Source organism: Oncorhynchus nerka, linkage group LG26 (assembly GCF_034236695.1).
Source record: "Oncorhynchus nerka isolate Pitt River linkage group LG26, Oner_Uvic_2.0, whole genome shotgun sequence".
Taxonomy (NCBI): domain Eukaryota; kingdom Metazoa; phylum Chordata; class Actinopteri; order Salmoniformes; family Salmonidae; genus Oncorhynchus; species Oncorhynchus nerka.
This window is the reverse complement of record NC_088421.1, coordinates 21,804,195-21,827,131: the sequence shown is the minus strand read 5'-3', so window position 1 is coordinate 21,827,131 and position 22,937 is coordinate 21,804,195. Positions and strand designations below refer to the sequence as shown.

General features: G+C 44.4%; 1 protein-coding gene across 1 annotated transcript; it reads left to right on the top strand.

Moving 5' to 3' along the window:
- Positions 1 to 469: 469 nt before the first annotated feature.
- Positions 470 to 10,947, top strand: LOC115110914 (zinc phosphodiesterase ELAC protein 2-like). Its single transcript, XM_065010244.1, has 23 exons — positions 470 to 985; positions 1,109 to 1,159; positions 1,245 to 1,315; positions 2,375 to 2,439; positions 2,537 to 2,663; positions 2,832 to 2,978; positions 3,654 to 3,709; positions 3,798 to 3,856; positions 3,943 to 4,015; positions 4,131 to 4,243; positions 4,366 to 4,464; positions 4,597 to 4,735; positions 4,898 to 4,983; positions 5,203 to 5,324; positions 5,584 to 5,680; positions 5,799 to 5,937; positions 6,045 to 6,083; positions 6,192 to 6,301; positions 6,407 to 6,506; positions 6,625 to 6,745; positions 9,250 to 9,328; positions 9,945 to 10,089; positions 10,422 to 10,947. The coding sequence occupies exons 1-23, from the start codon at positions 642 to 644 to the stop codon at positions 10,665 to 10,667; spliced, it is 2,628 nt and encodes an 875-aa protein (XP_064866316.1). The 5' UTR covers positions 470 to 641; the 3' UTR covers positions 10,668 to 10,947.
- The last annotated feature ends 11,990 nt before the right edge of the window (positions 10,948 to 22,937 follow it).

The window sequence follows — 22,937 nt, the reverse complement described above, 5'->3', positions numbered from 1 at the left end:
TTGTTGTCTCTACCTTCTTGCCATTTGTGCTGTCTGTGCCCAATAATGGTTGTACCATGTTTTGTGCTGCTACCATGCTGTATTGTCATGTGTTGCTGCCTTGCTATGTTGTTGTTTTAGGTCTCTCTTTATGTAGTGTTGTGATGTGTGTTTTGTACTATATTTATATATTTTTAAATGTTTAATCCCAGCCTCCGTGCCCGGAGGAGGCCTTTTGGTAGGCCGTCATTGTAAATACGGATTTCTTAACTGACATGTCTAGTTAAAGGTTAAAAATTACAAAATAAACACTTTTTATTTTTATTTTTTTTAACATTTTTTTTATTAACAACAAATCAATACATAAAACACAAGCATACATAGATTACAAACAACAGACAATCAAGCTAGGGGGTACAATATCACATTACAATTACACACCAATGATCGAGAGTGTGATGAAGACGTCATCATTCTACGCCGGAAGAAACACAGTTCAGCAGTTGAGACATGTGATTTGACGCTCAAGTCCTGACTGGATGTTTATATTTCAATGATATGTGTGCTGATAAGTAAAATTGTATTTTCATAAAGATTATGCAATGATTATCGATAGGTTTGCTGTCTTGTACGACGAGCAGAACTGACTTCAATTAAACCGAATGTTTAGTATGACTAAAGTGTCTCTACCCTGTAAATCTATTGCATGGCTATTCGTGAGACACACATCTACAAGTCGCCAACAAAGCTTCGCATGCAGTGAACATCGTTTTCCCCGGACTATTTTCCAGTTTCTGCGGACAATGTCTACGAACACAACAGACAACCAACACCGGGGATCAAAGAAACCCAGAGCACCCAAAGAAACATTGCGACATGTGAAGTCTAGAGAACAGAGGAAACGTGGAGTGGATGTGCATGGACCAGCCACTGTCTACGCGCAGGTCGTCGGGGCAGGGAGCCGAGATAATGGCGCATCACTTTATGTCTTCTCTGAGTTCAATAGGTAACTTAACCGGAGAACATGAGTGTCTGACAATTTGTAACATTGCCAAGTATATTTGTATAGTGTGTATCAGAAAGGCACTTGGCTGCAGCATATTTGTTTACCCTTTTTCCTCTCTGCAAGGTACCTCTTCAACTGTGGTGAGGGAACACAGAGGCTGATGCAAGAGCACAAGTAAGTTGATTTGCATCCTGTTAATGTTCAACTAAAATCTATAATTCAGTCTCGGCTCAATAAATCTCAATGTTCCTCTTGTCAGGTTAAAAGCTGCTCGCTTGGACAATATTTTCCTCACTAGAATGAGCTGGGAGAATGTTGGTGGTCTATCAGGTAAGTTGCTTGTTATTCTAGTCACATGACATGAACCTGGAAACAACTGTGCATACATAATAGACAGATCAAAGCTTATTGCATGATTAGCCTATGTCTCTGTGTACTGTCGTGAAAAAGTAAGTACACCCCATGGAAAGTGGTCTTTTTGTTGTTTTTACATATTTGCGCACATATATTTGAGCTAAATTCCAACCACATTCTTTGATAAAGGTAACCCATTTTAACAAATCACAAAATAAAAATGTTTGCCTGCAATGCCAAATGCCATGTTTGGCTAAAACGAAACACTGCCTTTGAACAGAAGAACCTCATACCTACCGTAAAGCATGGAGGTGGTGGCATTATAGTTTGGGGCTGCTTTGCTACCTCAAGGCCTGGCCAGTTTGCCATTATTGAGTCAACCATGAATTCAATATTATACCAGAGAATTATTGAGGAGAATGTGAGGCCATCTGTCAAAAAGCTGAAACTAAACTGAACATGGATCTTGAAACAGGACAATGATGCAAAACTACAACAGAATGGCAAAAAATAAGAAATTGAGGGTATGGAATGGCCCGAGTCAAAACCCAGAACTCAAATGTGTCAAAAAAACAGTGGGGGGACTTGAAGCTGGCTGTGCATGCAAAACAAGCCCCCATACATGACACAATTGAAGCAGTACTGTAAAGAAGAGTATGCAAAAATTCCTCCCAGTGGATGTAAGAGACATAGACAGTTGCAAGAAACAGCTACATGAAGTTATTTCAGCCAAAGGGGGCAGCACCAGATATTGAAGCTAGGAGTGTACTTATGTTTCCTGCACTATGGAATTGCATTTCTGACTTTTTTTTTATGATTGCAAAGTATAATCTTTTGGGTTCATTTGTTAAATTAGAAGATTACATAGCCATCTGCCATCTGTCCAAATATGTACAAAAAAAGACCACTTTCCAGGAGGTGGTACTTACTTTTTCACATGACTGTAGATAGACATAGGTCAAAGCTTATTGCATGCTTAGCATATGTCTCCGCGTATGTCCTTAGGTGTGATAAGTTGTGTACTCTCTGGTTTAGGGATGATATTGACACTGAAAGACACTGGTGTCCCTGAGGTTGTTCTCTCTGGACCACCACAACTGGTGAGTGGACATTGTAGCAGTATAAAAGAGTCTGTAATGAGTCAACTGTTTTTGTGGTATCCGGAGTCTAATATGTCATTTCCTCCTCTTGATCTAGGAGAAATATGTGAATGCCATCAGAGTATTTTCTGGACCACTGGAAGAAATCAAGCTAGCTGTTCGACCTTACACCGAGAAACAATACACAGACGACACGATGACAGTTAGTCAAATACCAATATTTGGTGAGTACTAGAAATCACCTTTGTCATTTTTTTTTTAGCATTGAGTGATTTACTGTTTCACTCTTTATCTTAAAGCATGTTAAGTTTATGACGGGTAAAATAGTGAGTATTTGTGTTCTCATCCTGAAGAGTTGGTAGTTGACACTCTCTTAACCCCAATTATACCAGCCCAGCTCAGAGAGGACGGGCCAAAGTGCTCCCCTAACTCAGGGAGGAGCAGCCCCTCCAGTAGTCCCCAGAGGAGGGAGCTGTGGAGGCCGGAAGACTCTGAGGACACCAGCACAGACAGCAGGAAGGAGAGAGCAACCAGCCCAGGTAAGACTAAGCTTGTAGGCTCGGAAGCCCAGGCTGCACATGCTCTGACTGTTACAAACCCTGGGGACGTTCTCAGGAAGATGATAAAAACACGGTGGAGTCTACATGGAAACTGGATAAAGTAATCCCTCTCACCCCCCCTCCCCCTGAAAAGATTTAGATGCACTACTGTTCCACTGGAGGTCATGTGAAACAATTTGTAGTCGCTCTGGATAAGATTTTGACTTAAATGTAAATGTTAAATGTGAAACTAGGGATTTTGCAAGGATAGAGCTCCAAACAGGTTGTGTTTCTGAAAATGTTTCTGACTTGCAAAAATCTAGCTAGCATAAGATACAAAACAGACTGCTAAAACTTTGTACGCCACAGTAGGAAAAGAGATATTGACGAACAAAACAAGGAAAAACAAAAAAAGAAGTGCAAGGAAATGCCTGTCCTGAGGGAAAATATAATTTATACTCAGAGCCAATCAAATGCAAGTGTTAACCCAGGCAGCGCTCCCATTCAAATGCAAAATTCAATACTAAACTTATCCAGACTTCTAATAGTCAAGTCAACGGGAAGAGATTGGGAAGGATGACTAAAGGAGCATGCAGCGCTATCAGGGGCATCAGTGCCCTAGTTCAATGTTGAGCTCCAAAGGACACAATTTCTCACATTGCATTTTCATCTCAGGTGGAAAAGCAAGAGCAACAAGGGATCCGTCTTTAGTTGTGGCATTCATTTGTAAGGTAAGAAACACAATCTCATTGTCTCAGTGACATACTGAATTATTGCATTTTGATGCAATTTATGTTACATTTTCTCTTTGAATTGCAGCTTCATCCTAAGAAGGGGAACTTCTTGGTTGCTCAAGCAAAAAACCTTGGGTTACCAGTGTAAGTTGATTTTTCAATACAAATTCAGTTTTTCCTGCTCAACAAACTTGAGCCGGTAATGACTTTTTGATGCACTTTCTCCACAGAGGCACTGCAGCTATTGGTCCTCTCATTGCAGCTCTGAAGGATGGGAAAAGTGTTACCTACGAAGGAAGAGAGGTACTTCAATTATATTTGGTTGATTGTCAGGGCTCTGGAATTTTGGATTAGCTATTGTAAATGTTAGATACATTTGGTCTTGTTATCTGATGTGATCCTGGTGGTTGTCCTACAGATCCATCCTGAGGAGGTGTGCACTCCCACTGATCCAGGACCAGCCTTCATTGTTGTGGAGTGTCCCTCTGAGGAGTTTGTTCGACCAATCTGCATCGATCAGCAGCTGAGCAGGTAATGGCCTGAGCAAAGTTGGCCAAATGTGTCAAAGGCTGCTTCTGCATCCTGCGTCATTACTCCTTAGGCCTTCTTTAGGAGATTGTAGTTAAGTTCTGAGTTATTTGTCTCATCTGCAGATACCAACGTGGAGGAACAGAGGACCCTGCTGCCTTAGTAGTCCACATGAGCCCAGAGTCTGTGCTGAAAACAGATGAATACAAGCAATGGATGGAAAGGTACAAAATCAGCCATATGTAATACTCAGTTTCAGACTGTTTACATATTCCATATTCTGCACTTCACTTGTCTCTCTGTTTTCTGTTGGTCTTTCTACATGTTGAATGTTTTTGTGTGTTTTTGTATTTTAGGTTTCCATCTACCACGGAGCACCTGATCCTGAATGAGCAAGTTTGCACTGTTCACAACGTCAGGAGCCACAAGATTCAAACTCAGCTCAATCTGATTCATCCAGAGATATTTCCAGAGCTCCAGCACTATACAACAAAGGTAAGTTGTGAAGTACTACAACTTTCATTATTCACCGTTGTAACCTGCTGTTACACAGAGATAAGCGTGTTCATTTGGAAACCTTTTGTAGCTTGCGTTGTATTGTGCTAATCTGTTTCTACTCTTGTTTTTGTAAAAACTGCTGTTGTTGGTCTTCTCAAGGAGATCCAGGCTGCCCTGCATGTCCCCAATGTCAGAGCCGAGTGTCTTCTGAAGTTCCAGCTCAGACCCAAGATTGAATGGCAAAGGTGAGTATGTCCTTCAGGCCACAATTGACCAGACATTAGTCTCCACTTACCCTTTGTCAAAGAAAACCTTTTCAGATGAAACACTACTTTCAAGTGTGACTTACTATTTCTTCTATGATCTTAGATGCTAACACTGTCAAAGTCAAATGAGAGCGTCGCTGCCCCTCTCAGCACTATGTGATGAGTGGTGTGTGTGCTCTACTGTTTCTTATTCATCAGAGACGCCATCCCCTCTTGTGACACTGAAGAGTTTGTGAAAGAGGCTGCAGAGGCCCCTAACTTCCTCCAAGAAGTGGAGGAGTGCAAGCGGTTCCGTGCGACTGATGCTGCAGTGCTGTCTGGTGAGCCCTGCTCTGATACAGGTCAGGCTAGAAGCCCAAGGGGAGATGTTACATTGTTCAGTCCAAAGCTCCATCAATTTATTTTTACTCCTCTTGAATGGAGTTGCAAACATTTCACTCTGGGCATTTAAGAAGGTAACAGAGTTTAGTTTCCTGTAGTCCTTTTGTCTGTCTGATAGAATATCCTAGTTTTACGTCTGAAATTTCAGTGGCATAGCAAAATGTTGTGTTGTATCGTATGACAATGTGTTTCTTGCAGGGCGGGCAGACAAATACCCAGAGGTAGTCTTTTTAGGAACTGGATCAGCTCTTCCTATGAAGATCAGGAATGTTAGTGGTAACTTGGTCAACATCAGGTAATGGCCCTCAGTTAGACTCGAGTTACTATAGAAGATCCTTAAAGATATGTCTGTGTGAGGTAGCCAGTATAAATGTCTGTCTCTCTGTGTTTATGCTCTGTCCCATCTCCTTCAGTGCCACTCAGTCAGTGCTGCTGGACTGTGGAGAGGGCACCTTTGGCCAGCTGTGCCGACACTATGGGGACAGTGTGGACGAGACTCTTGCAAAGATCTCAACCGTCTTCATCTCTCACATGCACGCGGACCATCACACAGTAAGGATTATTTTTCCTATAAATATTTGTTTATTACAGAGTTATAGCATATATTCTGGCATAAAGTAATTTCAAATCATTTGAAAGAATATGACTTTATTTTCCAGGGATTGTTGAGTTTGCTGTTTCAAAGAGAGAGAGCCTTGGTCAGTAGAGAGTTTCCCTTTTTTTCAGATTTTAAGATGAGTCCTGTTTAATTCATGCAAAAATGGAACACTTTAATGAATGTATGTCCTTATCTCTTCACCGTTCAGGCAACTCTTGGGAAAGCCTTCAGCCCCATCTATCTGATAGCCCCTGTCCAGATGATGACCTGGCTCAACCAGTACCATGACCACTGTGAGGAGATCCTCAGCCATGTCAAGTATGTCAGGAAAGACACGCCTAACTCTGTTCAATTCATGCTTTCAAACCGGATGATATGATGTCCATCGTCTCTCATATTGATGTGTTCTTGACTATGTTTCAGCATTGTCCCTAGCAAAGTTATGTGTGAGGGGGCTGAGGTGTCCAAGTTCAAAACCAAGGCATTCATCCAAGCGCTGCTGAAGAAATCTGATTTAGCAAAGGTATGTGGAGACTTGAACAGGCTGCTTTGTGGTTCAATAAGACTCATTGTTAGCCTCAATAAACAGTAATTGAACCTATCATCAAAGCTTAAATACATATATTCTGTTTCTCTCATAGTTCCAGACTTGTCCGGTGCGTCACTGTAAGAATGCCTTTGCCTGCAGCATCACTCACCAGTCTGGCTGGCAGCTGGTCTTCTCTGGGGACACAATGCCCTGCGATGCCCTCGCACATATGGGTCAGTACCAACAGTTCTCGACCCCAATTGTGATGTTTGTACAGATCCCAGAATTTGTGTGATGTGAAAAGTTTTACACACTCTCTATGAACCACACGTGTGACTTCTGGATGAAATGGTAAATACTCACCAATGCCATTTGATTTGCCGTTACGTGCGTTCCACAGAGCCATACTCACCAATGCCATTTGATTTGCCGTTACGTGCGTTCCACAGAGCCATACTCACCAATGCCATTTGATTTGCCGTTACGTGCGTTCCACAGAGCCATACTCACCAATGCCATTTCATTTGCCGTTACGTGCGTTCCACAGAGCCATACTCACCAATGCCATTTGATTTGCCGTTACGTGCGTTCCACAGAGCCATACTCACCAATGCCATTTGATTTGCCGTTACGTGCGTTCCACAGAGCCATACTCACCAATGCCATTTCATTTGCCGTTACGTGCGTTCCACAGAGCCATACTCACCAATGCCATTTGATTTGCCGTTACGTGCGTTCCACAGAGCCATACTCACCAATGCCATTTGATTTGCCGTTTGTTCCACAGAGCCATACTCACCAATGCCATTTGATTTGCCGTTACGTGCGTTCCACAGAGCCATACTCACCAATGCCATTTGATTTGCCGTTACGTGCGTTCCACAGAGCCATACTCACCAATGCCATTTGATTTGCCGTTACGTGCGTTCCACAGAGCCATACTCACCAATGCCATTTGATTTGCCGTTACGTGCGTTCCACAGAGCCATACTCACCAATGCCATTTGATTTGCCGTTACGTGCGTTCCACAGAGCCATACTCACCAATGCCATTTGATTTGCCGTTACGTCGTTCCACAGAGCCATACTCACCAATGCCATTTGATTTGCCGTTACGTGCGTTCCACAGAGCCATACTCACCAATGCCATTTGATTTGCCGTTACGTGCGTTCCACAGAGCCATACTGACCAATGCCATTTGATTTGCCGCTATGTGCGTTCCACAGAGCCATACTCACCAATGCCATTTGATTTGCCGTTACGTGCGTTCCACAGAGCCATACTCACCAATGCCATTTGATTTGCCGTTACGTGCGTTCCACAGAGCCATACTCACCAATGCCATTTGATTTGCCGTTACGTGCGTTCCATAGAGCCATACTCACCAATGCCATTTGATTTGCCGTTACGTGCGTTCCACAGAGCCATACTCACCAATGCCATTTGATTTGCCGTTACGTCGTTCCACAGAGCCATACTCACCAATGCCATTTGATTTGCCGTTACGTGCGTTCCACAGAGCCATACTCACCAATGCCATTTGATTTGCCGTTACGTGCGTTCCACAGAGCCATACTCACCAATGCCATTTGATTTGCCGTTACGTGCGTTCCACAGAGCCATACTCACCAATGCCATTTGATTTGCCGTTACGTGCGTTCCACAGAGCCATACTCACCAATGCCATTTGATTTGCCGTTACGTGCGTTCCACAGAGCCATACTCACCAATGCCATTTGATTTGCCGTTACGTGCGTTCCACAGAGCCATACTCACCAATGCCATTTGATTTGCCGTTACGTGCGTTCCACAGAGCCATACTGACCAATGCCATTTGATTTGCCGTTACGTGCGTTCCACAGAGCCATACTGACCAATGCCATTTGATTTGCCGTTACGTGCGTTCCACAGAGCCATACTCACCAATGCCATTTGATTTGCCGTTACGTGCGTTCCACAGAGCCATACTCACCAATGCCATTTGATTTGCCGTTACGTGCGTTCCACAGAGCCATACTCACCAATGCCATTTGATTTGCCGTTACGTCGTTCCACAGAGCCATACTCACCAATGCCATTTGATTTGCCGTTACGTGCGTTCCACAGAGCCATACTCACCAATGCCATTTGATTTGCCGTTACGTGCGTTCCACAGAGCCATACTGACCAATGCCATTTGATTTGCCGTTACGTGCGTTCCACAGAGCCATACTCACCAATGCCATTTGATTTGCCGTTACGTGCGTTCCACAGAGCCATACTCACATTTTGGACCCAGAGTGTATCCTGTAACTTCTACACAGTTGCTGGTGGTATGATATACATATATCACTGTTAATGGACTAGACATCTACAGTAGCCAGTCTGATCTGAACCTGTCATCCATGCTCTATGCTGTCTGGCATCATTTACCAGATATTGCTTATTGCTATCGATCGGCTCCGATGTTCGCTATGAATCACAAGGTCTCCCACATAGTTCCTGTGGGATCCCACTTCATTGTCTCTTTTTAAATTGTTCGACTGGATGTGATCCAGCTGAAGACTCCCAGAGAGAGCCTGACTATATCCCATGCCTGTTCATTATAGAGGCCTGGGTGTGCCAGACAAGCAGGGCTGGCTGATGGTTTATTACACAGAGCTGTGTGATTGATTTCCTCTGGGAGAGAAAGAGAGGCTAGAAGTGCTGTGCCATGCAGCAGTCTTGTGATTCATGTTTGTCATTGTGTTTTCAAAGGAAAGAATGCAACTTTACTTATTCATGAAGCCACATTGGAAGATGGATTGGAGGACGAGGCTGTGGAGAAGAGACATAGGTTAGTAGATGGATCTAGTATGGTGCTTCTCTTCAGAGGTGTCCTTCGTTATTCTATTAGAAAACTATCTTTCTTGGGCTGGATTCAATCAATATCGCGGAAGATCTGCGTAAAAACATTTCTGATTGAGTCGACACATGCAGTCTCCACAAACGAGGAGATATTGTCTTTTTATTTCAATCGAGCCATAATGCATATCTTCTGTGATACTTCTGTGATACTGATTGAATCCAGACCTAAGTGTGAAAATATGACATGCATTGAAGGAGGTAAACAGAAATTGACTAGTGCCATTTTTCAGCTGACAAAGAAACTCAAGGAGCTTTTGAGAAGCCAGTCATTTTTAGAGGGCATTGTAACTGGCTGCATTCTTCTCTGAGATTGACATTGATTTCTGGAACTCTGTATTGGAGGTAATGAAGGCACTTCTGCCTTCTAGATGGAATTTCAGTGACTTTGGTTAAAGAGCTCCATCTCGCGTTGAAAAAAATTTGAAAGTCATTGAGTTGAACTGAACAAACTCTGTATAGCTTACCATGGGGTTAAGTCTGGTAATTACTGTTAGAATAGCAGCAGAGTAGCATCATGCTTCTCTGCTTGCCTCCCAAAATGACAGTACCACCTCCCAGGCCATCGGTATTGGCATGAAGATGAATGCTGAGTTCATCATGCTGAACCACTTCAGCCAGCGCTATGCCAAGATCCCCCTCTTCAGTGAGGACTTCAACGACAGAGTGGGAATATCTTTTGACCACATGAGGGTAAGTGAGTGGTGAATGGTGTACTTTAGTTCACTTGTTATGCATAGCAACATTGAAATGTTTATGTGGGTTCTGCACATCTAAAATGTACTTTTCCACTGGATATGTGTAGCCTCAGAATGAATTAGGACCCTGATTCACTACGGTATGAGCAGACAATGCCCCTAGTCCAGGTAGAATACTCTCGGACAACTTCAGTTTAAATCTAGAGGTACCATTACATTCAGAATGTGTTAGACTCCCATCAGAGATACATCTCCAGCTGCCTCAGAGGAGGCTGGGTATGTTGAAAGACCTCCTCTGAGTGATCTCTCTTCCCTGTCTCTCCTCAGATTCGGTTTGGAGACTTTAGAATCCTCCCCAGACTCATCCCGCCCCTCAAAGCCCTGTTTGCCGAGGAGATCGGAGAGATGGAGGAGAGGAGGGGGAGGAGGGAGCTTAAACAGATGAAAGGAGTCATTGCTGTAAGCAACGAAGAGCAGAGGACACCCAATGAAGGCGAGACGGGCAAAGGTGCCAAACGAGAGCCAGAGGAACCAACACAGGACGTGGGAAGTAAGAGACTCAAAACAAACTAAGACCCTGACCATAGCTTTGGGTTACACCAGAGATTAGTGGAAATCAAATGACTGTTATTTTATTGAGTTTGCTGTATTTAATTGTATTTTTATGAGAAACTTGCATGAGTGATGCTCTGTAAAGTAAGAGATTTTCATTTGGCTGGACTGGCTGCCTTCCTATACGCTTGTGAATAAAGAATTTCTGTTTTTCCTGTCATTACCATTGCTGTGTATAAGAAACATGTAATTAACATAGTCTTTGATTTTGCATTTAAAAAGTAAAGCAATGTCAATCATGCTCCATGGTATTGGCCTGTTGTTTTCTAGCAACATATTGTGAACAACTCATACAACGTTTATGTCCTATTAAACTACTCCCTTAAAAGTTGCATCCGAACAAATGTATTTAGTGAAGTTGTCACACATGGATGAGTAGTATTACATTGGACTGATAGTCATACATAATAGTCAAACAGCACCATGGTCACTCGTTGCTTAACAATTATTGGCGAAGGTTGAGGTTGCATTTCATCATAGATGATGGTCTAGGATTGTTGTGTGATGGTATGAATATGATATAAAGCTTCACGAACCAGATTAACTGTTTTTTCCCTTTATATGAAATACAAAATGTGCTATTGTTCTAGCCCTGAAACATGGACAATTTGACCGTGATATGTCAAAAACAACCCTGACCTTTCAGTGAGAAGACCCCCTAAAGCACTGTGCCAGCAGCATGCTCTCTGTGACAACTCTGTTTTGATGTCATATTTATTGCAGTAATCAGAATAAAGTTAGGACACCTTATATACCAATTAATGGGTCTACTGCAACTTTACTGACAGGTGGCGTTTGCAGCTGACAGTTCACTCTAAATGGATCCCTATCAGAGGAGGCTGGTGGAAGGAGCTATAGGAGGACGGGGTCATTGTAATGGCTGGAATGGAATGGTGTCAAACACATCAAATATATGGAAACATCATGTTTGGAAACCACATGAAAATACATCTGACTCCATTCCAGCCATTACAATGAGCCTGTCCTTCTATAGTTCCTCCTACCGGTTGCCTCTGATCCCTATACAGTATGTACAAAGAATGAGTGCCTGTATCGCAGCTCCTTGTCTATACCAGAGAGCACAGTAGCCTATACTATAGTGTGATGCAGGACTGTCCCTCCACATGGTGGCTGTATCGAGCTGTCAATGTTTTATTATTCTATAGATGGGCCAGCAATAACCTTCTGGAAGCTGTCTGAGAGAGGAAGGGCCACAGCCTCACCACCTTCCATTTCAAAGACCGTTTACTGGCCAGTCTCTCAAATGACATGAAGTGTTGACTAATCCACTCTAGATGAGATCATTTGCCTACACTAAATGCATCAACCAAATCTAATTTTATTAGTCACATGCGCCGAATACAACAGGTGTAGAGCTTAAAGTGAAATGCTTACTTACGAGCCCCCAACCGACAGTGCCGTTTCAAAAAACATGAATAAGAGATAAAAGTAACAAGTAATTAAAGAGCAGCAGTAAAAAATAACAATATATACAGGGGGGTGGCGGTACAGAGTCAATGTGCGGGGGCACCGGTTAGTTGAGGTAGTATGTACATGTAGGTAGAGTTAATTAAAGTGACTATGCATAGATGACAACAGAGAGTGGCAGTGGGGGGTAATGTGAGTAGTCTGGGTAGCCATTTGACAAGATGTTCAGGTGTCTTATGACTTGGGGGTAGAAGCTGTATAGAAGCCTCTTGGACCTAGACTTGACGCTCTGGTACCGCTTGCCGTGTGGTAGCAGAGAGAACAGTCTATGACTAGGGTGGCTGGAGTCTTTGACAATTTGTAGGGCCTTCCTCTGACACTACCTGGTATAGAGGTCCTGGATGACAGGAAGCTTGGCTCCAGTGATGTACTGGGCCGTTCACATTACCCTCTGTAGTGCCTTGCGGTCGGAGGCCGAGCAGTTGCCATACCAGGCAGTGATGCAACCATGCTCTCGATGGTGCAGCTGTAGAACCTTTTGAGGATCTGAGGACCCATACCAAATGTGTTCAGTCTCCTGAGGGGGAATAGGTTTTGTTGTGCCCTCTTCACGACTGCCATGCTGTGCTTGGACAATGTTAGTTTGTTGGTGATGTGGACACCAAGGAACTTGAAGCTGTCAACCTGCTCCACTGCAGCCCTGTCGATGAGAATGGGGGCGTGCTTGGTCCTCTTTTTCCTGTAGTCCACAATCATCTCCTTTGTCTTGATCACGTTGAGGGAGAGGTTGTAATCCTGGCACCACACGGCCAGGTCTCTGAGCTCCCTATAGGCTGTCTCGTTGTTGTCGGTGATCAGGCCTACTGTTGTGTCATCAGCAAATGTAATGATGGTGTTGGAGTCGTGCCTGGCCACTCAGTCATGAGTGAGTGAGGAATGTATATGCTCTCTTGGAGCATCAGGTAGCCTAGTGGTTAGAGCATTTGGCCAGTAACTGAAAAGTTGCTGGATCGAATCCCGAGCTGACAAGGTAAAAAATATGTCGTTCCGCCCCTGAACAAGGCAGTCCCATAAGACTTACCTCGTTGGCTCAGCCACTGTTCCCCGGTAGGCTGTCATTGTAAATAAGAATTTGTTCTTAACTGACTAGGTTCAAATCAAATTCCTGTTAGACTTGCCTGTCTGAGAACTATTGTAAACAGTAGTGTAATGCCAGAGTTTTCTGTCCCAGCTCTTTGGTGTGAATATGTTCACAGAATTTACTGAGGTTGAATTTCCATTGGTTTACTAAAACCCCTACAGAGAACAGCTGAGGCCAGTCGTGATCCTCTGTCCAGTGCTGGCCACTTTGTCTGCATGTCCCTTGGGTAACATTTGCATTTCAATTGGGTATTGATCTTTCCACATTGATCATTCTCCACCTAGAGGACTAGATCCAGCACTAGGTGGTTATCTCAGACTTGTTGTTGTGTTGCCATGTGAAGGGCCAGTGATAATTCATGATGTTGGAACTTCCCAAAGTCTGTTATCTTAGTTTCCTTTCAGATGATTGGTATCATTTTTAGGCAAGTCAGTGACGGGCTAGGAATGACGGTTTACTGACGGTTAACTGACAGATTTTTACATTGTTAGCTCGGGATTGGATCTAGCAATCTTTTGGTTACTGGCCCAACGCTCTAACCACTAGGCTACCTGCCACCCCATGATGCATTATGTGGCATGACTCAGAGTAGTGTCTCCCCATATCATTTGTTCAAACAAAACTAGAAAACTGAGGTATCAAATATACTCTGGGAGTAAGAATTTAGTCAATATCTCTGTTATAATTTTGATCTCATTTGAAGTATTGTATTTCTGAGTCTGTCTGGAGAGGTATAATACTATGAGCCTAAGACTACACAATGACATCTTTACTCTCGTTCCCAAAATACGAGGGGATATGAGATTTCCTAACCTGTGCTTCAGTGAAGTAGCAGAATTGTCTTGCGGCGAATCTCACACTTCACAATACCAACATGACTTGCAAGTCATTGCAGCTTAATGTCTGCTCCAATCCTGCAGTGGCATCGTGAGAGAGAGCGATGTAGAGTCATTATTTCCATTTACCACTTGAGGGAGCGGTAACCATGAAAATCTACTCAACACAAGGTAATGGCACATATAAGCTAAGGGAATTCACCCATGAGAGGGGCCAATCATCAATGGCACATAATTACAAAACACTCCTAAAATCATAAAGATTTTAGGAGTGATGCAGTGGTGAGCCACAATAGTCTCTCATTCAGGTTCCAGACAGCTATTATTTACATTTGAGCAGACATTTCTATCAAGACAGACTTACAGGAGCAATTAGGGTAAAGCACCTTGCTCAAGGGCACATTTTTCACCTAGTCAGCTCTGGGATTCAAACCAGCAACCTTTTGGTTACTGGCCCAACACTCTTAACTGCTTGGCTACCTGCCACCCTATCTCTGGAATGCAAGTCTTTACTGAATAAGAAGTATGTATACGTTTTGTCTCATGTTTTCAAGGAGGCTATTTCAGGCCGTCGGTCTTATCCCCCTATGACACAGCTCCAGTATAGTGTGTCTGTGTGTGTTACCCAAGTGAGACATGCCAAGTTCTACCTGGAGAGAGAACTGAGATGGGAGCTTTGGAGTTCTGAGGCTTACTGTAGCCGACATCTCACAGGAAACGGAGGATACTTAGCCCTGTGCAATATGTCATGTCAGATGCACAAAATTGTTGGAATACTGCAGACCTGCTCCAACACAACCTGCTATCAGATGGATTTCCATTAGAATATTAGCTGGGCCTTGAATGATTAATAAGCAGGTTCTAGATGAAAATCTGGGGGACTCCTGTGTCTGTTAATTGTACTCCCAATACGTTTCTATCAGGTTTTCCTTTAGCATTTCCTGAAACAGCAACAAAAAAGGCATTTCTGAATGGGTAAGGGTGTTGGATACATATCAAGAAGACTCCTTCCTTTTGTAGATAAGACAAGTGCTTTAACTCTCAGTTGAATGTAACGTGAGTGTTTTTCTGGGCTTAGTGAGCTCAACGGACAGGTGATTACCGTATTTTCTGGAGTGTGAAGCAGTCTGTTGAAGAGTCAAAGCTTCCAGGCCCAGTCCATTAGGGCCCATTCTAGTGACAATGGCCCATTCTACCTGGGGGCACCTAAATCACAAGCAGTGGGGCAGAGAGTAGGCTAAATCTCCCTCTCACAGCTTTTGTTGTGACTAGAATTCGTCAGACAGAAAGTGACCGTGAAGATGTACTGGATCTGCAGTCAACATTCGCGTTCATTGCTCGTATATTTAAAACACCGATAGTATGAAGCTTCCGTTTGAATTGTATCATTAATTTGTTTCTGTCTGTACATTTAGTTTTTTTTTGCGTGACAAAGACCCATAGTGGGCCAATTTGGCTTTGGTATTGACCCTCGCCATACAAGTAGTTTTAGCTTTCTCTGAGAAGCATTTGCATGTTATTTCTTTGGTAGATGTGCTGTGTTTGCCTTTCTTTTTCATGGTGGTTATTTGTGGATATGGTTTAGGCCCTCAAGGGATTATTTCTAAATGAAGTCGAATAGAAGAAAGAAGGTTCTCCATCATCTCTGCATTCAACTATCTTGTCTGGAGACTTTATCTACCCAACATAGCCATAGATAAAAGAGAATGTCATTCAAATATAACATCGTCAAACAGGGAGCCACTTCATTGTTAATGTTTGTCATATATTTTTGTTTGGGAGGGGAGACGGCAGACGTAAACAGAATGGGGCAGGAGGGCAGCCTCCAATCAGATACACCTCTGCAGACTTGAATGTTGCCTCAGTCCAAAGTCAATTATGCAGCCTGCTCTGCTCTCTTCACATTTTCTGCCTGGCTGCTGATTCAAAGAGGGGCCCTATTCTCCGCCAGAAGGAATCAAAGTGAGAGATAATCTGAGGGGACTTCTGTGAAATTCGATGACTGAAGAGGGACCGGGACTTTAAGCCACTCCAATTGGAGGTTACGGTTCTGGCCAACTCATCACAGCTCACCTGGACAGGTCAGTAATTGTGGGCAGACTCCCCGGCGACTCGCCTGAGACCCCCACACGACTGTCACTCAGCAGTCACCTCATATCGAGCTCTTCATCTCCACTCCTCATCCTCTGTCATCCATCTATTACCCTCCGTCCTACTCCGTCGATCCTAACGCCTGAGGAAGATCCAACCTGGACCTATCTAGAACCCTCCCCTGCAAGGAAGGAAGAGAGAGGGGGAGGCTGTGAAATTGAGATCAGAGTTCCAAGCCAGATCTTTGATAACTTTGCAACACGGTGAAAATAGATTTTATTAGACTTTTTAATGCTACATAAAGAAAAGACAAGAGAAAGAAGGTGTGTATAAGGGGTCTCTGCATGACAGAGGGCATTAGTATTCCACGTAGCAGGGCCAGGGTCGGCCTGTCTTCCCCACGACGAAGCTGCATTAACAGACTGTCTGTAGGAGAAACCTCAGGAGACATGAACAACACTGGTCTTACCTGGCCCTGCATGTGAATGAAGTTGGATTCTCCCCACGTTGCCACGAACGACAGGGTGCTCTTACATTCACCAGCAGTAACCCAACAAAAAGCACCTGCCGCATAAATGCAAAGCACAGGAGATTAGAGGGGCAGGATGGGATTTGGGATGTGCTGGCTTGACAAAGTTTCAGATTTAGAGAGCACATTTGCATAAAATGACTGACTGCCATAGAAGGTTTAGGTGGATGGACTGTAGCATTGATTTCTGATTCAAACCCAAGACTGTTGGGAATATATGATGAAGGAATGGCCAGCAGCCAACAGTGAGAGCGGAAAAGTGAATCATTTCATGGTACTTAGTACACGTTGTACGACCCCTTTTTGCCCATGGTCCATTACAGTAGGTAGTGATGGAGGATGTATTTCTATCAATGTACACTTACATAGTATTCTAAACAAGTCAATAATATCATGCCCTTAATGTACTTATTAAATCGTTTGACAAAATACCACTTTATTTGAGCTTTATGATTTAGAAGACTAGAGAGATCAGATGAGGCCCCTTACGTTTTTTTTTTTAAATAAAAATTTCTGATCTTGTGTGGCTAAATTCTCTCTCCCTCTCTCCTCCTTCCCTGTTTCTCTCCCTCTCTCCTCCTTCCCTCTTTCTCTCTCCCTCTCTCCTCCTTCCCTGTTTCTCTCTCCCTCTCTCATCCTTCCCTCTTTCTCTCTCCCTCTCCCCTACTTCCCTGTTTCTCTCTCCCTCTCCCATACTTCCCTGTTTCTCTCTCCCTCTCTCATCCTTCCCTCTTTCTCTCTCCCTCTCCCCTACTTCCCTGTTTCTCTCTCCCTCTCTCATCCTTCCCTCTTTCTCTCTCCCTCTCTCCTCCTTCCCTGTTTCTCTCTCCCTCTCTCATCCTTCCCTCTTTCTCTCTCCCTCTCCCCTACTTCCCTGTTTCTCTCTCCCTCTCTCATCCTTCCCTCTTTTCTCTCCCTCTCCCCTACTTCCTGTTTCTCTCTCCTCTCTCATCCTTCCCTCTTTTCTCTCTCCCTCTCTCATCCTTCCCTCTTTCTCTCTCCCTCTCCCCTACTTCCCTGTTTCTCTCCCTCTCCCCTACTTCCCTGTTTCTCTCTCCCTCTCTCCTCCTTCCCTGTTTCTCTCCCTCTCTCATCCTTCCCTCTTTCTCTCTCCCCTCCCCTACTTCCCTGTTTCTCTCTCCCTCTCTCCTACTTCTTGTTTTCTCTCCCTCTCTCATCCTTCCCTCTTTCTCTCTCCCTTTCTCCTACTTCCTGTTTCTCTCTCCCTCTCTCCTACTTCCCTGTTTCTCTCTCCTCTCTCCTCCTTCCCCGTTTTCTCTCCCTCTCTCCTACTTCCCTGTTTCTCTCTCCCTCTCCCTACTTCCCTGTTTCTCTCTCCCTTTCTCATCCTGCCCTCTTTCTCTCTCCCTCTCTCCTCCTTCCCCTCTCTCTCCCTCTCTCCTACTTCCTGTTTCTCGCTCCTCTCTCCTACTTCTTGTTTCTCTCTCCCTCTCTCATCCTTCCCTCGTTCTCTCTCCCTTTCTCCTCCTTCCCTGTTTCTCTCTCCCTTTCTCCTCCTTCCCTGTTTCTCTCTCCCTCTCCCCTACTTCCCTGTTTCTCTCTCCCTCTCTCCTACTTCCATGTTTCTCTCTCCCTCTCTCCTACTTCTTGTTTCTCTCTCCCTCTCTCCTCCTTCCCTGTTTCTCTCTCCCTCTCCCCTACTTCCCTGTTTCTCTCTCCCTCTCTCCTACTTCCCTGTTTTCTCTCCCTCCTCTACTTCCCTACTCTCCCTGTACTTCTTTCTCCCTCTCTCCTCCTTCCCTGTTTCTCTCTCCTCCTTCCCTGTTTCTCTCCCTCCTTCCCTCTTTCTCTCTCCCTCTCTCCTCCTTCCCTGTTTCTCTCTCCCTACTTCCCTCCTCCTTCCCTGTTTCTCTCTCCCTCTCTCCTACTTCCCTCATCCCCTCCTCCTCTCTCCCTCTCTCCTACTTCCCTGTTTCTCCTCCCTCTCCCTACTTCCCTGTTTCTCTCTCCCTCTCTCCTACTTCCCTGTTTCTCTCTCCCTCTCTCCTCCTTCCCTGTTTCTCTCTCCCTCTCTCCTACTTCCCTGTTTCTCTCTCCTCTCTCTATCCTTCCCTCTTTCTCTCTCCCTCTCCCCTACTTCCCTCTTTCTCTCTCCCTCTCTCATCCTTCCCTCTTTCTCTCTCCCTCTCCCCTACTTCCCTGTTTCTCTCTCCTCTCTCTCCTTCCCTGTTTCTCTCTCCCTCTCTCATCCTTCCCTCTTTCTCTCTCCCTCTCTAATCCTTCCCTCTCTCTTCCCTCTCCCCTACTTCCCTCTCTCTCTCCTCCTTCCCTGTTTCTCTCTCCCTATCTCCTACTTCCCTGTTTCTCTCTCCCTCTCTCCTACTTATTGTTTCTCTCTCCCTCTCTCATCCTTCCCTCTTTCTCTCTCCCTTTCTCCTCCTTCCCTGTTTCTCTCTCCCTCTCCCCCTACTTCCCTGTTTCTCTCTCCCTCTCTCCTACTTCCCTGTTTCTCTCTCCCTCTCTCCTACTTCTTGTTTCTCTCTCCCTCTCTCCATCCTTCCTGTTTCTCTCCTTTCTCCTACTTCCTGTTTCTCTCTCCCTCTCTCCTACTTCCCTGTTTCTCTCTCCCCCTCTCCTCCTTCCCTGTTTCTCTCTCCCTCTCTCCTACTTCCCTGTTTCTCTCTCCCTCTCTCCTCCTTCCCTGTTTCTCTCTCCCTTTCTCCTACTTCCCTGTTTCTCTCTCCCTCTCTCCTCCTTCCCTGTTTCTCTCTCCCCTCTCCTACTTCCTGTTTCTCTCTCCCTCTCTCTCCTACTTCCCTGTTTCTCTCTCCCTCTCTCCTACTTCCCTGTTTCTCTCTCCCTCTCCCCTACTTCCTGTTTCTCTCTCCCTTTCTCCTACTTCCCTGTTTCTCTCTCCCTTTCTCCTACTTCCCTGTTTCTCTCTCCCTCTCTCCTCCTTCCCTGTTTCTCTCTCCCTCTCTCATCCTTCCCTGTTTCTCTCTCCCTCTCCCTACTTCCCTGTTTCTCTCTCCCTTTCTCCTACTTCCCTGTTTCTCTCTCCCTCTCCCCTACTTCCCTGTTTCTCTCTCCCTCTCCCCTACTTCCCTGTTTCTCTCTCCCTCTCCCCTACTTCCCTGTTTCTCTCTCCCTCTCTCCTCCTTCCCTGTTTCTCTCTCCCTCTCTCCTCCTTCCCTGTTTCTCTCTCCCTCTCTCCTCCTTCCCTGTTTCTCTCTCCCTCTCCCTACTTCCCTGTTTCTCTCTCCCTCTCCCCTACTTCCCTGTTTCTCTCTCCCTCTCCCCTACTTCCCTGTTTCTCTCTCCCTCTCCCCTACTTCCCTGTTTCTCTCTCCCTCTCTCCTCCTTCCCTGTTTCTCTCTCCCTCTCTCCTACTTCCCTGTTTCTCTGTCCCTCTCTCCTCCTTCCCTGTTTCTCTCTCCTTTCTCCTACTTCCCTGTTTTCTCTCCCTCTCTCCTCCTTCCCTGTTTCTCTCTCCCTCTCTCCTCCTTCCCTGTTTCTCTCTCCCTCTCTCCTACTTCCCTGTTTCTCTCTCCCTCTCTCCTACTTCCCTGTTTCTCTCTCCCTCTCTCCTACTTCCCTGTTTCTCTCTCCCTCTCTCCTACTTCCCTGTTTCTCTCTCCCTCTCTCCTACTTCCCTGTTTCTCTCTCCCTCTCTCATACTTCCCTGTTTCTCTCTCCCTCTCTCCTACTTCCCTGTTTCTCTCTCCCTTTCTCCTCCTTCCCTCTTTCTCTCTCCCTTTCTCCTCCTTCCCTCTCTCCTACTTCTTGTTTCTCTCTCCCTCTCTCCTACTTCCCTCTTTCTCTCTCCCCATTCCACTTCCTTCTCTGTCAACATTGTTTCAAAATTCAAAGCAGAAGATGCCTAATTTGAATGACCTAGCAAGGGGGCCTAATACTTTTTTGCAAATCCTTTGCTTTTAACGAAAAACGCTGTGCATTGAGTGGAAAGCTCTTAATACTGCTCTGACGTTGACTTGCTTTCTCAGTATTTGAGTGATCCCCAAAGCAGCAGCATATCACTCTGTCCCTAATGACATTGCCATGGACTTCAGTTTATGCACAGTGAATAACCCCTCTATAATATCCTATTTTCAAAATGTCCTGCTAAAGTTTCAAAGTGCCCTTCAAAAGTAAACTTGTCAGTCCAGTTTTACATCAATATTTGAGTGTCTTTTTGGAAGACGGTATAGTTCGTTGTTGACACTGTAGTGTAGGTAGGGCTCTCTTGCTGTTGATAATCCTGATGATACTTTCACACCGCGACTGTGATTGTGATGCATTTCTCATGCCTACCTTATGGTAAGAGAGGTGTAGTGGGGTAATATCTGATATGTGTATATTATATAGACACCTCACACGCGACCCATAATAAGACTATGCACTTAGCCTATTAAATGTATTTATCTGACTCCATAAAGAGGATTTAGAAATATGCACAAAACTATAGTTGAGTTACAGTAATAGGCAATCAAGAAAGGTCTAAGAATTTTCTTTCAAAGGCAAATTGATTGATTTAACATTATAAAATGAATTATTACATTGTACAAGGCATAAGCTTAAGTTACAAAGCATTAACAAGCATTACATGGCATTATCTAGGCATGAAGATCCTAGAGTTACCAAAGCCAAGCATGAACATAACAGGCTTACTCAAGCCGAAGTCCTGGGTAGCTTACAAGAGAAGCATACATACAATCTTAGTCCATGGGCAGGATACAGGATAAGAGGCAGAATAAATGCATTTAATTCCATTTATAACATTTGAAGGTGTAACTCTTTCAAACCAAAACCAACCACCATTGATCAATTAAACGATACCCAAGTTACAGTAACCTGATCACCCAGGCCCAATCTCCACAGGACAGTAACTTGTGTGTGGGATGAGACAGTGGAGATAATGCAGATTCACCCCAGGCCCAATCTCCACAGGATGTCACGGCATCTAAAGGCTTGTGTGTGGGATGAGACAGTGGAGATAATGCAGAATTAAACTGATCACCCAGGCCCAATCTCCACAGGATTATCTAAAGGCTTGTGTGTGGGATGAGACAGTGGAGATAATGCAGAATTAAACGATACCCAAGTTACAGTAACCTGATCACCCAGGCCCAATCTCCACAGGATGTCACGGCATCTAAAGGCTTGTGTGTGGGATGAGACAGTGGAGATAATGCAGAATTAAACGATACCCAAGTTACAGTAACCTGATCACCCAGGCCCAATCTCCACAGGATGTCACGGCATCTAAAGGCTTGTGTGTGGGATGAGACAGTGATAATGCAGGGATGAGACAGTGGAGGATAATGCAGAATAATGCAGAATTAAACGATACCCAAGTTACAGTAACCTGATCACCCAGGCCCAATCTCCACAGGATGTCACGGCATCTAAAGGCTTGTGTGTGGGATGAGACAGTGGAGATAATGCAGAATTGCTAAAGACGATAAAACCCTTTGCATAGACCAGTTAGAGTTAACCCTGTCCAGATACAAGTTACCACAGAGATCATACATCCATATAGATAGCATCAGAGTTATCCTCAGGGGACACGTTTTAGATAGATACCAGACATGGAAGCAATCACATCACTAACATACATTTAAATAATCAGTCCTCTGGTTACTGTAACAGAGAGATACATGTTGGCACTTCAGAGAGGGAAGGGCTGACTAGTCCTTGGGCATTGTCTTTTTTGTTTTGCTGGGCCATTTGCCATGCGGCCGGAGGTGACAGACAGCACATAAATTAGGGACGCGTCTATAGAGGCACTTAACAGAAATTGATGGTCAATGCTCTTGCATAGTTTATTGATTCATTATGACATGAGTAATGGGCAGTAACTTATGGCAGAACATATTACAGTCTCATCTGGGATCTGTTGCTACAGTATCATGGATATCATTACCTTTTTGGGTTACACTGAAACTGTTGTCAACTTATGGTTCATTGCTTTATGTGTAATAAGTGTAATAAGGTATTCGCATATTGACATATTGCACCTTTGACCTGGGAGAGCCTTGTGTTTTTTTTGACTGCATGCTGTGAAAACTCCTCGTTTATCCATCTTCCCTCTTCATACCAGCAGATCAACCCCAGCCTCGCCAGTGAAGAACTGTGTATCAGTAAATTGCCTGTTTTGCAAAGTTGTTTTAAAAACAGCTTGTTGGGATAAAATAAAATGAAAAATTCCCAGGACCACAAACACAAATTCCATCTAGACACCGTTG

What these genes read in the sequence shown, in the direction of transcription:
- LOC115110914 (XM_065010244.1), top strand. Translation starts at nt 642, where the DNA reads ATGTTTAGTATGACTAAAGTGTCTCTACCCTGTAAATCTATTGCATGG. An exon ending in TGCACGCGGACCATCACACA is followed by an intron (nt 5,938 to 6,044) that starts GTAAGGATTATT and finishes TTTATTTTCCAG; the next exon opens with GGATTGTTGAGTTTGCTGTT. An exon ending in GCTGTGGAGAAGAGACATAG is followed by an intron (nt 9,329 to 9,944) that starts GTTAGTAGATGG and finishes CCAAAATGACAG; the next exon opens with TACCACCTCCCAGGCCATCG.